The sequence below is a fragment of the Loxodonta africana genome, chromosome 6 (assembly GCF_030014295.1).
Source record: "Loxodonta africana isolate mLoxAfr1 chromosome 6, mLoxAfr1.hap2, whole genome shotgun sequence".
Lineage (NCBI taxonomy): Eukaryota > Metazoa > Chordata > Mammalia > Proboscidea > Elephantidae > Loxodonta > Loxodonta africana.
Window position 1 is genome coordinate 124,731,860 of NC_087347.1, and position 14,048 is coordinate 124,745,907.

The following is a 14,048-nucleotide window of genomic DNA, read 5'->3' on the forward strand; positions in this document are numbered from 1 at the left end:
AAATCCCCACTTAGTCATCAAGAGCCATGTGACCTGGGGCAAGTTACTTTACCTTTCTAAGCCAAATAATGTCCACCTTTCAGTATGCCATGTTAGAAATAAGTCAGTGCAATTAAATTATCCAATTATACAAATTAAGATGCCCTTGGTTGCAAATGATAGCCAAACAACTCACACCGGCTTAAACAGAAGCATCTGTGTTGGCTCATGTAACTGGGAGTCCAGAAATAGAGTGAAGATAGGGTGGACGAACGCATGGCTCAGGCTCTGTTTTTCCATGGTTCTCTTGGCTCTGCCCTCCTCTGTGAGTTGGATTGCCTCAGGCTGGTAGCAAGATGGCTACAGCACTTCTGGGCCTTGTATCCACAATCAATGCATAAGAAGAGAGAATGTGGTACTCTCTTAAGATGTTGACGCTCCTCCATCAAAAAGTGGTGTCTGTGTTCCCTCTTCATATACTTGGGTGGACCCTTGTAACTACACTGCTCAGTAGAATGAGGTGAAAATGATGCTGCACAGTTTCCAAAGCTAGATCATAAAAGGAAACACAGCCTAAGCCTGGCTTTCTTCTAGCATATTTGCCCTTGAAACCCAGCCACAATGTTGTGAGGAAATCCAGGCCACATGGAAAGGCCATCCTAGCCAAAAGCCTCATCTAGGCTCCCAGCTCAGAGTTTTAGCATCAAACACCAAATGATGCCTTCAGATAATTCCATTTTCTCACTTTCAGGTCTTCTAGGTGAACCCCAGACTTAATGGAATAGACATAGCCATCTCCGCTGGCCTCATCTGAACTCCTGTCCCACAGAAACCATGAGAGATAAATAATTATAGTTGTTTTAAGCCACTAAGTTTGGGGATAATTTGCTATGGGACAATAGCTAATGAATACACCATAACATTTTTAAACAATACTGCAAGGCAAAATCCATTAACAGCAAAGTCAGAAATTGAACTGGGAAAAATTTGCAACACATATCACAGAAGAGAAGATTAGTCTGTCTAACACTGAAGAGCTCCAACAACTCAATAAGAAGAAGACCAAGAACCAATGGAAAAATGGGTAAGGGACATGGACTTGCGGAAAGGGAAACACAGACATCTCCTAAACACATTAAAACATGCTCACCTTCACTCATCATTAGAGAAATACAAATTAAAACCACACGGAAATACTTTTTTTTAACCTATCAGATTGGCAAAAGTATAGAAGTTTTATAATATGTTCTGTTGGTGATGCCATAGGAAAACCAGCGCTCTCATGCATTACTGGCAGGAGTACAACTTAACACAATGCCCATGGAGGGTAATTTGGCAATAAAAAAACCCGTCGTTGTCGAATTAATTTGGAATCATAGCGGCCCTATAGGACAGAGTAGCCCTGCCCCATAGAGTTTCCAAGGAGTGCCGGGTGGATTCGAACAGCCGACCTTTGGGTTAGCACCTGTAGCACTTAACCCCCAGGGCTTCCAATTTGGCAATAGTTATCAATATTACAAATGCACAGACCCTTTGACTTAGCAATCTTCTATGGGGTTTTTCCTACAGATATAAACATATGTATATGAACTAATGATGTATGTACAAGTTAGTAGAAATGATGCATGAATTTGTATAAAAAATCACACAACACTGTTTATAATAGCAACAGATTAGGAACAACCTAAATATCCAACAATAGAGGACTGGTTCAATCAATTATGGAATATTATGCAACCATAAAAAGTAATAAGGAGGCACGTCAATGCACAGACACGGAATGATCACCAGATATATTTTTAAGGGAAAATGCAAGAGTCAGAAGAGTAAGCTAACTGTCATTGTAAACAAGGGGTAAACGTCTTAGATATACGAGAATACACATGCTTGTATGTGTATAACATATCCCTGGAAAGACAAATAACAATCTGATAACACTGATTACCTCTGGCAAAGAAAGCCTGGTGGCTAAAGGACAGAGAAAGCCAGGAAGGAGCTTTTGGACTTCTTGAATTTTGAATTTCCTAGATTCATATATATATGAGTGGTGGTGCATTGGTTAGGGCGCTCGGCTGCTAACTGAAAGGTCAGAAGTTTCAACCTATTAGCCATTCCATGGGAGAAAGATGTGACAGTATGCTCCTGTAAAGATTTACGTCTTTGGAAACCCTGTGGGGCAGTTCTACTCTGTCCTGTAGGGTTGCTTTGAGTCAGAATCGTCTTGGTGGCAAGGTTTTTTTTTTTTTCCCCTTGCCTTTAAAGGGCTGTCAGTCTAGTGGGGCAGAAGACAGGCACCCCAAAATTGTTGATGACAGGGGCCACAGGAGCATGGCACGCCCCTGAACCCAAGCTTCCATGGCTTTAAGGCCCTGGTTGACCCACCTCAGTCCACGCCTCTATTCCCTGTGCTACCGGAGTTTATAGCTTCTGTGCCTGTAGCACACTCATCTCATTGTATCAGTGTTGGTAAAGGCTGGGACACTTTCGTATTCTGTTCATATAAATGCTATGTGAAACAAATGTGGAATACCTAAATGAATTGATTAATTACTAAGTACCTAAGACAGCTATAATTATAGGGCGTGAGTTCAGTGCTTCTCAAACTTTAATGTGCTTATGAGTCTCACTGGGGTCTTATTAAAATGCAGGTCCTGTTTCAGTAGGTGAGGAGCCTGAGTTTCTAAAGAGGTCTTTTGCCACAGTTGACACTTTTGAGTAGTGAGTGTTCAGAAATCATTGTATGTCAGCACATTTTCAGCTATAAGAAACAGATGATGGGATCCAGGTACCAAACAACCAGGAGCTCAATGACATCATCCCGGGTCTTCTTCCTGTCTCCCAGCTCTGCTGTTTTCTTCACCAGATTCACTGTATCAAGGGGGCTCCTTATGGCCTCTGACGGTTGCTGCCATTCCAGGAATCACTTCTGGACTACTATGTCCAGAGGGCCAAGATACTGCAACTATCTATGTCTCTTTCTTAGGAAGGAGGAAAGCTTGTTCAGAGGTTTCTGGAAGACTTTCCCTAATGTTGCCGTTCCTAAACCAATCTGAGAAGGGAGAGCAAGAATTCTTTGATTAGCCACTGCATAGAGTCAGTCATACTGTGCTAGCTTGTGTGTTGCTGTGATGCTGGAAGGCATGCCACTGCTATTTCAAATACTAGCAGGATCACCCATGGTAGACATGTTTCAGTAAAGCTTTCAGACTAAGACAGGCTAGGAAGAAAGGCTTGGCAATCTACTTCCAAAAATTAGTCAGTGAAAACCCTATGGATCATTACAAAGTATTATCTGATAGAGTGCTGGAAGATGAGTCCCCTAGGTTGGAAGGCACTCAAAATACACAGTGGCCGCAACAACGGGCTCGAGTATACCAATGATCGTGAAGATGGTGCAGCACCGGGCAATGTTTCATTCTGTCGTACATGGGCTCGCTGTGAATCAGAGCCAACTGGGTACCAATTAACAACAATCAGGATCTACTCCTGGAACTGGGGAACTGGGTGTATGGGGATACGGTGAGAAACATGAGCAAAGCTGGGGTTCTTTTAGCAAGAAAGAAAGTGGAAGAAGCCAGCAGTGTCCCCTACACTGTTACATAGAATTTGGTTAATTGATTTGTAACATATAATTTAGTTAATTGATTATATAGAGACCTACATTTGGCAATCCTTCTAAGAAAACAGTTAAGTACCATGTTAACTAGTGTTACCCAACACCCATCAAAAAGTGTATGGAACCAAGCATGATTTGAGTTTGGAGTGGAAAGCTGTGGAGCTATGGAAGACAGTATCTGTTGTCCTGATATGTACATCCTTGCGCTGGCAACAAAACAGAAAGACCAAAGGCAACCTATTATGTAAGTAAATAAATTTTTCACCCACTTCAACAGTTATTGAGTAATCAATGTGAGCAAAGAGCAGTGTCAAGAGTTGTGAGAGATGGAGGAGGACCCTACAGATCAGAAGAGACTTAGAAGGCCTACCAATCTATCACAATGTGTAACTTTTATTTGAATCCTGATTCCAACCGGCAAACTCTAAAAAAGCTATTTTATGACGTTTATGAGACCATTGACCGCTGAATATTGGAAGATGTTAAAAATTATTGTCACTTTTTAAGGTACTTGCATTGTGATTATCTTAAAAAAAAAAAAGTCCTTGTCTTTTGGAGGTACACTTTGGCATATTTATAGATAAAATGTTATCTGGGATTTGCTTCACAATAATTCAGTAGTGGAGGGAGAAACAGATGAAACAAGATTAGGCAGGATTTGATAATTGTTGCAGCTGGGTGTTGAAGTTTCATTATACTATTCTGCCTACCTTCATGTATGTTTGAAATACACTATAATAAAAATGTAAAAAAACAAGCCAAAAAACTATTTGAAAAAGTAGGGGAAGCTCCACCCCCTACGCTTGGAGGCCCCGCCCCTTTCGGGACCCCTCTTGCCCGCGAGCGGCCGTTTCCGGGTTTCCAGTCTAGCGTGTCTCCCAACTTCCCCATTTCCTCAGGAACGCATTAGTCTCACACCTCGAAAATCGCTCCGTCTTTCCTCCCCACAGGCCTCTCAGGCTGCGCCGAGCCCGCAGAAGTCACCCGCAGTCTGCAGTCCTCGAGCCGCGGCCGCCGGCTCCCCCCACGGCTTTGGGAGCATGGTCGCGTCCGGCCGCCGACCGTGAGGCGCGTCCGCGTCGTCCTGGCAACAGCTCGGAGCGGGGGCTGCGGCCGGCCGAATCTCGCCCCGGGAGCCGTCTGCAGTGTGAGGGCCTCGGACCCGGGGCCGGGGGTGGCCAAGGGGCGGCCGCCGAGCTGCCGGGGCAGCCCGAGCCCTGGGCGGGGGGGGGGGTACCTCCGCAAGTCAGCCTGGCCCGAGGTCGGCGGGGAGGTCGGCCCTAAGAGGGTTGAACGAGGCTGGGGGTGGTGCCTGCGTCTGGAGTCTTTCCCTACCCCTAGCACCCTACCACGGAAACCCTGGTGGCGTAGTGGTTAAATGCTATGGCTGCTAACCAAAGGGTCAGCGGTTCAACTCCGCCAGGCGCTCCTTGGAAACTCTATGGGGCAGTCCTACTCTGTCCTATGGGGTCGCTATGAGTCGGAATCGATTGGACGGCACTGGGTTTTGGGTAGCACCCTAGCAAGAAAGGATGGGAAAAGGGGGCCCCGAGGAGAGAAGGCCTTTGGCAAGGGTGAGAGGGCCCGTCCCGTAGAAGAGGGGGTGGAGGGACTGAGGCTGTGTGCGCGCGCGCGCGCACGCAGAAGGGTGACAACACCTTAGAGCATCGGAGCGTGTGTGAAAACGGTTTAGCTCGCTCTGACTATGCCGGGACTAGGGAGAGAAGGAGTGGGAATGTGAGCTGGGGCCAGTTGCTAGAGGGACTGGAGAGGGGAATGAAGGAGGGGCGTGGGAGATTTTCAGCGACGCTATGGGTTTGGTTTGGTTTGGTTTTGGCTACTGCGAGGGTGGGAGGTGAGATGAGCGCAGATCCTTAAACACCTCCTTCTGTATATTCACAGTATTTTGCTTGATGCTGTAGGGAAGAGGCTCGTAAAATATCTTAGGTCTTGGACTCGTTTAGGAATTTAAAGTCGTGGGCTGTCTCCAAAACACACACACACACACACAAATGCACACGTGATTTTACATTCAGTCTTGTCGCACAGCAGCCCAGTAGCCCGTCCAGAGGCCGCAAGTTAGGAGACTCTGCTATGGAAGATGTAAATTAGTGTGAGATTTGTAAAATACCATCTCAAGGCAATATGTTGTTAATGTCAAACGAATAGTAAAGGCGGTACTTGCTAAAGAGCTTTAAAGGATGTGGGGATCGGTGTGGACTTTTTGAAGAAGGTGGAACTTGGAATGAGTGGGTGAAGGGAAGACAAAGCTAGCAACAAGTGTAGCATAAGGCAGAGCCCACAGGGCTCTTGGGAAGAGCACCAGCGCGAGCGGATGACTGTAGGCTTCCCCACCTCCACGTCTCCCCCTACTGGAGAGGTGGTCCGGAACGTGCCTCATAAATGTCAGGGACAGCAAAGAGTGTCCCCAAATGTTAAAGGGTTCCAGGTCACATACATCTAAGACACTGATTTGGGGAAATCCAAGAATAGAAGAGGGCTCTTTAACTGTTTACTTCAATATTTTCCAAACTTACTTGACGGTGAGATTCCTTACTTTTTTCTTCTCATGCCCTAGTAATAGCTCAAGGAACATCTCATGGAGAACATTTTAGGAAAAGTTATTGAGGAGAGTTAAGGACCATTGAGGGGTTTCAAGCAATGGCATGATATTGGGTTGTGATGTGTGATGTAAGAAAATTAATGGGGCAGCTGTGTGTGGGAACAGAGTGGCCAGCAAAGAAGGGACTGTAACCCATGGCAGTGACAAGAAGCACATTTGTCAAAGACTGAGAGAAGAATGTGTGTGGTTTCTCATAGATGATTATGCTGCTACTGTTTTCATCCCAGGAAATGACCTTTGGCTCTAACAAGAAGACTTCATTTTTCACGATAAAATGGCAGTGGTGAATACCCCAAGCAGCGAGCTAAAGAATGCCAAAGAATCATTTAGTAAGGTATCACCCCTCCTTTTGAGGAACCTAGTGGAGGAGCCCAAGAAAAGAACAGAAGTACCTAATCACCTCCTAGAATCAAGTAAGTGATTAGAAAACAGATTCACTTCACAGCAACATTTTCCCAGAGAATCCAAAGTCCAGAAAGCGTAATGGGATTCTTGGCACTAATGTGTTTATATTGTTTTGTGGGCTCATAACAGTTTTTTAAATTAAAAACAATGGTTTTATTTTAACTGATAGATTTTGTGGTGTAAATTAGCCACGAAGTTCTGTGGCTTCCACTTCCTCAAGTGTCCTTCCTGTCTGTCTCCACTTCCTGTTTCTCATCCTCAGCCTATCGCCGGGACTACTGTGGTGCTTTCCTCCTTGGACATACCCCCAGACCACTCTTTACATCTCTATCATTTCTTCTCTAAAACCCTGGCTGGACCTTGTTTCTGTCAGCCCCAGTACTCTCAGTGATTCCCCTTGCATACAGAATAGAGTTGCTATTTCTTCCCTTGGCGTTTGGACCCCTTTACTGTCTGATCTGAACCTGCACATCCAGGGCCATCTCCACACTGTCTGCATTCCTCCGCGGCTCCAGCTGCACAATGCGACTCCTCACTCCTTCAAGACCACGTGCATTTTACACCTTCTTACCTTTTCTATGCACATCCTTTAGCCTAGAAAACCTGGTAAATCCAATAGTTACTATGTGAAAAGCTAATAGTTTTGCTTGTTATTCTCATTGAATCCATATGACAACCTCATGAAAGGTACATTCTATTTTTATTTTACTATTGGAGAAGCTGAGACTCAGAGAGGTCAAGTGAGTCTTCCCAGGTGGTGCGACTAAGAAGCGCGGAGTTGGTGGTCAGGGGTTGGAGCCCAGGTCCAGGCTCTCTACTGTCATGCTCTCTTGCTTCCCACTCACTCTCCAAGGCCCATCTGAAATGCTGTAATGGAAAATTTTCTGTGACTCTTTTGCAGAGTACAAATTAGTATACTTGCCCATTTCTGGGCATTAGCAGAAAAAGGCCAGTTTTACATCTATTTTGTGGCCCTAAAAACAAAACAAAACTTTCAGCATTAAAATAATAATAATAATAATGATAATTTCAGCACTTAAAAAATTACCAAAGAATAACCTCCAGAGATCTACAGTCCCCATCCCAACCCTTCAGTTTGGCCCAAAGCTGAGGACCGCAGCGGGTCACCTGGTGAGGGGCAACCACACAAATCATTTCACAGCCACTGCAGGTGTGTCTGTGGCTCACGTGATTTGGATACAGCCAAAGTTGAATGGTTATCATTTGTAAGGAATTGGACAGGGCCTTCATGTTGAGGGGAGCAGTTTAGTGTCGTGGTCGGAAGCAGACAGACCTGGGCTTGATTTTTAACTACCTCCTGTGGGCAAGTTGCTTAACCTTGTTGAGTCTCAGTTTCTTCATCTGCACAGTAGAAACAATAGCTACGTCATAGGATTGGCGTGAAGATTATAGGCAAATGTATACACAGTCCTGCCTGGCACAGAGTACTTAATGTTGAGTTAATTCTGACTCTTGGCAGCCCCACGTGTGTCAGAGTATAATTACGCTCCACAGGGTTTTCAGTGGTGGATATTTTGGAAGTAGGTCACCAGGCTTTCTTCCAAGGTGCCTAGGATGGATTTGAACCACCAACCTTTAAGAAGGGGATTATGAGTTCTCCTCCATTCTCTAAAAAAAAGTCTCTGCTCCTGCCTAAATAAAGAGCTGGGAAACGTTTTGTAGACCTGGACACTTTGGTGAGTTCAGCTGTTTTAACCTGGTTCTCAGAACTGAAAAAAAAAAAAAAAAAAAAGGTGCACATGCCACAGTAAAAGCTGTCTGAGACTTTGCTGTCCAGAGCGATCGTTACTCAGAGCTTTAATTGTTATATACCACATTGTAATTCTCTTCAGAGGAAATCAAATAATAAAAGCTAAATTCTCAGTAATAAAATTAAGCACTTGGTGCTTATATCTTTGACCTGAGTATTCGTTACATAATAAGAAATTGCAGGGTTATGCAGACCAGAGAAAAGGCTTGCACTTTTAAGGAGCTGGTGTTTTATTACAAAGATTTAAACAAAGTGTGTGGAAAACAGAATTGTAATAGGTAACAAACAATATATATGATGGTAAAGGAAACCCTGGTGGTGTAGTGGTTAAGTGCTACAGCTGTGAACCAAAGGGTTGGCAGTTCGAATCCGCCAGGTGCTCCTTGGAAACTCTATGGGGCAGTTCTACTCTGTCCTATAGGGTCGCTATGAGTTGGAATCGACTTGACAGCACTGGGTTTGGTTTTGGTTTTTAGTTATGATGGTAAAATCTCCCAGGTGATGTTTAAAAATGGATAGGGAGAAGCAGTCCAGGTTATCAGGAGCAGACAGTTAATCTTGTTGACAGCTGCATCTCCCACCTGAAACTTTGTGTGCTTAAAATGTCCCAAATTAAAGACAGCCTATGTTAATCGGATCTTCTTTAACTTAATATTTCATTTTATGTCTCATAATGTATTTATCTACATTGCTTTTTATAGAGGTTTATGCAAAACTTCTGAATAATAAGATCATAGAGGCAAAACCTGGCATATTGCATTTTGGAGGCTATGAAGTAGAAAAACAGCACCAACAGGTTCTGGTAGGTACTTTCTAAGTGGGATAATTAATCGCAATAATGAAACCACGTGTGTGTTCTGGGTTTATATTACTCATTCATCTGAACAGTAGCAGCATCAGCAGAAGTACGGGTGTCAGGTGGGCCAGAAAGGTAGCTCTGGGGTGAGAAATTTTTACATTGCATTGATGTCCTTGAGAAGTACCTCCCCACCAACAAAGGCTCCTCCCAGCACTGTTTCCAAATAGATGTTGTTACTGAGTGAGTCTTAGGGGCCAGGTACCGTGTTGTGTGTTTTACTTTATTTTAGTCTTTATAAGAAGTCTGTGGAGGATATATTATTATCCCCATTATGTAGATGAAGAAACGGAGATTCCAGAAGGTTAAATACTTTGTTCAAGGAGACACAGCTACTACGTGATGGAGAGAGAATTTAACTCATGGGTTGCCTGCCTCCAAACCTCTCCTTCCATGCCTGCAGCCCCAGGGGAAGTGGGGGCTCTTTCCCGAGAGGTTCCAGAGAGGCTTCTCTTTAGCCTGGCTTGAGCCAGATGCCATGCCTGAATCAGTCATTCTGGCCATGCTGGCTTCTGCCTGGCCAGGTCTGGGGTGGGGGGGTCACTTCCACTGAGCGGGCTCTGGGAGAGACAGATGGAAGGATGGACTGCAAAGTAGCCAAGCTTATTAGCCACTGCAGGGTCCCACAGAGCTACACCAAAGTCTAGTCCTTCCTGGGTTCCCTTCATCGACCTGGATGTTCAGACTGGGGTCAGCTCTGCGTGACTACAAAGTCCAAGCTCCCATACTAAAATGAACCTCACCATTTGAGTCGGTAACCTCACTAATTCGCACTGGGCAGGACACCTCAGAACTACCCCGCATGGGCCCGAAATCTGAGCCAAACTGGTATAGGACGTGTAGGAGCTGAGTAGAGATGGGCCTTGTCATGTGGGCCCTCTGAGAACTTGGCTTTGTATGTGATGATAGCCCTCTGGCCTTGTGCTCAGCCACCCCAAGGGTCTCCACTTTTAGGCATGGTGCAGATCTTAGAGTGGATGTTTAGGAAGGAATGCTGATTGTCTTATTAGACCGTGCAGAGTGCAGAGCCTCACGTCACAGGAGGGAGCTGACAAATGGTAAAGCTGTCAGGAGGTGAGTTCCTCTCAGGCGTCTGTAATGAACAGAGGAACACGCAGTTTTCATGTCCCTCACGCTTTTGAAGGTCACTAGAGGGATCAGGCGAGGAACCTATTAGACGTGAAGTGTTTCCTCTCAGGAAAAGAGTTAGAATTTAAAACTATGAATAGGAACTTCACCCATCAACCTCCAGTGGCACCTTTCTGAGAACAGAGCATCAAAGACCATGGTTAATAATTCATTTTGGAACTTTTCCTGGTTATTGGGCTTGGCTGCAACAATGGGCTCAAGCACAGCAATGATTGTGAGGCTGGCGCAGGACCGGCAGTGTTTCGTTCTGTTGTCCAGAGGGTTGCTATGAGCCGGAACTGACTCCACGGCACCTAACAACAACAACAATGGTGATGACAGTGTAAACTTAAAACCATTATTATTCATAATTATTCTTTTTAAGCCACATGTATACCAAAAGCTAAAAGAGAATTTTATTTTCTTCCTTTTTACAGCTTTATTGAGATATAGTTCACATTCCATACATTTTGCTCATTTAAAGTTTATAGTTCAGTGGGTTTTAGCATGTATTCACAGATTGTGCACCCATCACTACGATATAAATTTAGAACATTTTCATCACCCCAAAAAAGATGTTACTTAACAGTCACTCCTCATTTCCCCACAAGTCCCCCACTCCTATCCCACTGCTGTTGAGTTGATTCTGACTCATAGCGACCGTCTAGGACAGAGTAGAACGGCCCCACAGGGTTTCCAAGGCTCTAATCTTTACAGAAGCAGACTGCCACCTTTCTCCCGCAGAGCGGCTGGTGGGTTTGAACTGCTGACCTTTCAGTTAACAGCTAAGCGCTTAACTACTGCACCACCAGGGCTCCTTACCAATTCGCCAGCCCTAGGCAAACACCTACTTTCTGTCTCTAAGAATTTGCCTATTCTAGATATTTTTTTTTTTAGATATTTCATATAAAGGAATTCACGTAATACGTGTTCTTCTATGTCTGGCTTCTTTCACTTAGCTTTCAAGGTTCATGTTGTAGCATGTATCAGCACTTCCTTCCTTTTTCTAGCTAAATAATATACCATTGTATGGATACACCACACATTATTTGTCCATTCATCTGTTGATGGATATTTGGGTTGTTTCCACTTTGGGCTATTATGAATAATACCACTGTGAACATCTGTGTATATGTTTTTGTATGGAGATACATTTTAATTTCTCTCGGGTAGAATTGCTGAGTCCTGCGGTAACTGTGTTCAACATGTTGAGGAACAGCCAAAGTGTTTTTCCAAAGTGGCTGCATCATTTTATATTCCCACCAGCCATGCGTGAGGGTTCCAATTTCTTTATATTCTCAAAAACACTTGTTATTGTCCATCTTTCTGATTATGGCCATCCTAGTGGGTATGAAGTGGTATGCCATGGTTTGGATTTGCATTTCTCTAATGACTAATGATGTTGAGTATCTTTTCATGTGCTTCTTGGCCATTTGTATATCTTCTTTGGGGAAATGTCTGTTCAAATCCTTTGCCTATTGGTAAACTGGATTATTTGCCTTTTTACTGCTGGGTTGTAAGGGTTCTTTACATATTCTGAATACGAGTCTTATCAGATATGTGGTTTGCAAATGTTTTAGGCTGGGTTCTCTAAAGAAGCAAAACCAGTGAAGTGTGTATGTATCTATTTATATAGAGAGAGATTTATATCAAGGAAATGGCTCATATGGTTGTAGAGGCTGGAAATCTTAAGTCTGTGGGTTAGGCTGGAGGCTTCTCCTGACTCATGTAGCTATAGGGGCTGGTGAACCCAAGATCAGCAGATGAGACAGCAGGCTGATGGCTTACAGGCTGCGGAGGTTGACGAATCCCAAGATCAGCAGGTAAGCTGCCAGCTCAGGTCCCAAGAACCAGAGTTCAGATGCAGGATCCAGAGCGAGCAAAAGTGAGCCAGTTTTGCCAGAAAGCTCACCTATATTGGATGCAGGCCACACCCCCAAGGAAACTCCCTTTCAACAGATTGGCTGCTCATAACATCCCGTGACGGAGGTGACTACATTATGTCAGATCTCATTATGGAGGCAATTACATCATTACATAGCTGCCAAGCTGCATCATAACTGCCAAACCACTGAGAATCATGGCCAAGTTGGCAGACAACCATAACCATCATAGCAAATATTTTCCAATCTGTGGGTTGTCTTTTTACTTTCTTTATGGTGACCTCTGGTGCACAAGTTTGTAATTTTGATAAAGCCCAATTTATTTTGTGTTGTTGTTGTTTGTGCTTTTGGTGTCGTATTTAAGAATCTACTGCCAAATCCAAGTTAACAAAGATTTTACTCCTGTGTTTTCTTCTAAGAGTTTTATAGTTTTAGCTTTTATATGTAGGTCTATGGTTCATTTTGATTTAATTTTTATGTATAGTTTGAGATAGGGGGTCCAGCATCATTCTTTTGTGTATTGGTATCCAGTTGTCCCACTACCATTTGTTGAAAAGGCTGTTCTTTCCCCCATTGAATGGTCTTGACACCTTTAATAAATATGTATTGAAATGTAATGGTTTATTTCTGGACTGGCAATTCTACCCAACGATCCTATATGTCCTATATGTCTATTCTTATTCCAGTACCACACTAGCTTATAGTTAGTTTTAAATTGGGAGTTGTGAGTCCACTGACTTTGTTTTTCTTTTGCAAGGTCATTTTGGATATTCAGAGTCCCTTGCACTTCCATATGAATTTTAGGATCAGCCTGGCAATTTCTGCCCCCCCCCCCCCAAAAGCCAACTTTGATTTTGACAGGAATTGCATTGAATCTGTAGGTGAATCTCAGAAACCCTGGTGGCGTAGTGGTTAAGTACTACAGCTGCTAACCAAAAGGTCAGCAGTTCAAATCCACCAGGCACTCCTTGGAAACTCTGTGGGGCAGTTCTGCTCTGCCCTGTAGGGTCGTTATGAGTCGGAATCTACTCGATGGCAGCGGGTTTGGTTTTTTTTTTTAATGATACTACTAAGTTAATGATAGATGTTGTAATTTTGTCACTACTTATAAATTAGGCCATTTTCATCTCTTTGGAGTCAGGGGAGGAGGACTCAGCTTTATTAAAATAGACTTTTCTCGGAATCATGTAAGTCATCATTAGCTTGCCAAAACGTCCCTAATTTCAAGAAAAATTGACATTCTTTCCAGGATGGCAATTATTAGAATTGATAAGAATCAACTGGTAATTTAAAAAGTTAACATACAAAAAATATGCAATAACATGACTCTTTTGGGCCATGACATAACTTTTTTAAACTGGTATATATATATATATATGTATGTATATATATATATTTTTTGCTTAGTATAATGTCAGTAATTCCAATAATGCTACTAAATTTAAAATTATTCCTTCATCTTCATAATTTTGATTATATTAACCACTACTTTATTTTTCTCTAACGGATTCTTTTTTGTATTTTGTTATCCCCAATAAAACTGTACTCTTTAGTGTATATTATCTTGTTTTTAATAGAGTTAAGGATTTCCTTCTGTTCAATTCCACCCATATTTATTAGTAAGAGCATCCAGTATGTGCAAAGCAAGGAGTCCAAGCATTATGGAAAATAAAGTCAAGGACCTTTCTGTGTAGTAGAGGGCATTTTAAAAACATCAAACAACTTGAACATGATAACAAGCAAGCAAGGTGGCATGACGGAGTAAGAAGGAAATGCTCTGTGGAGAG

The 14,048-nt window shown here is 43.3% G+C and overlaps 1 protein-coding gene across 1 annotated transcript in view; it reads left to right on the forward strand.

The window, feature by feature from the left end:
* Window positions 1-4,458: 4,458 nt before the first annotated feature.
* The window catches only part of CFAP221 (cilia and flagella associated protein 221), a 147,658-nt gene continuing 138,068 nt past the window's right edge, over window positions 4,459-14,048 (forward strand). Inside the window, exons 1-3 of the mRNA XM_003416675.3 lie at window positions 4,459-4,742; window positions 6,416-6,631; window positions 9,096-9,196. Coding sequence (XP_003416723.1) covers window positions 6,493-6,631; window positions 9,096-9,196 — 240 coding nt within the window. The 5' untranslated portion in view covers window positions 4,459-4,742; window positions 6,416-6,492. The remainder of the gene's footprint in view (window positions 4,743-6,415; window positions 6,632-9,095; window positions 9,197-14,048) is intronic.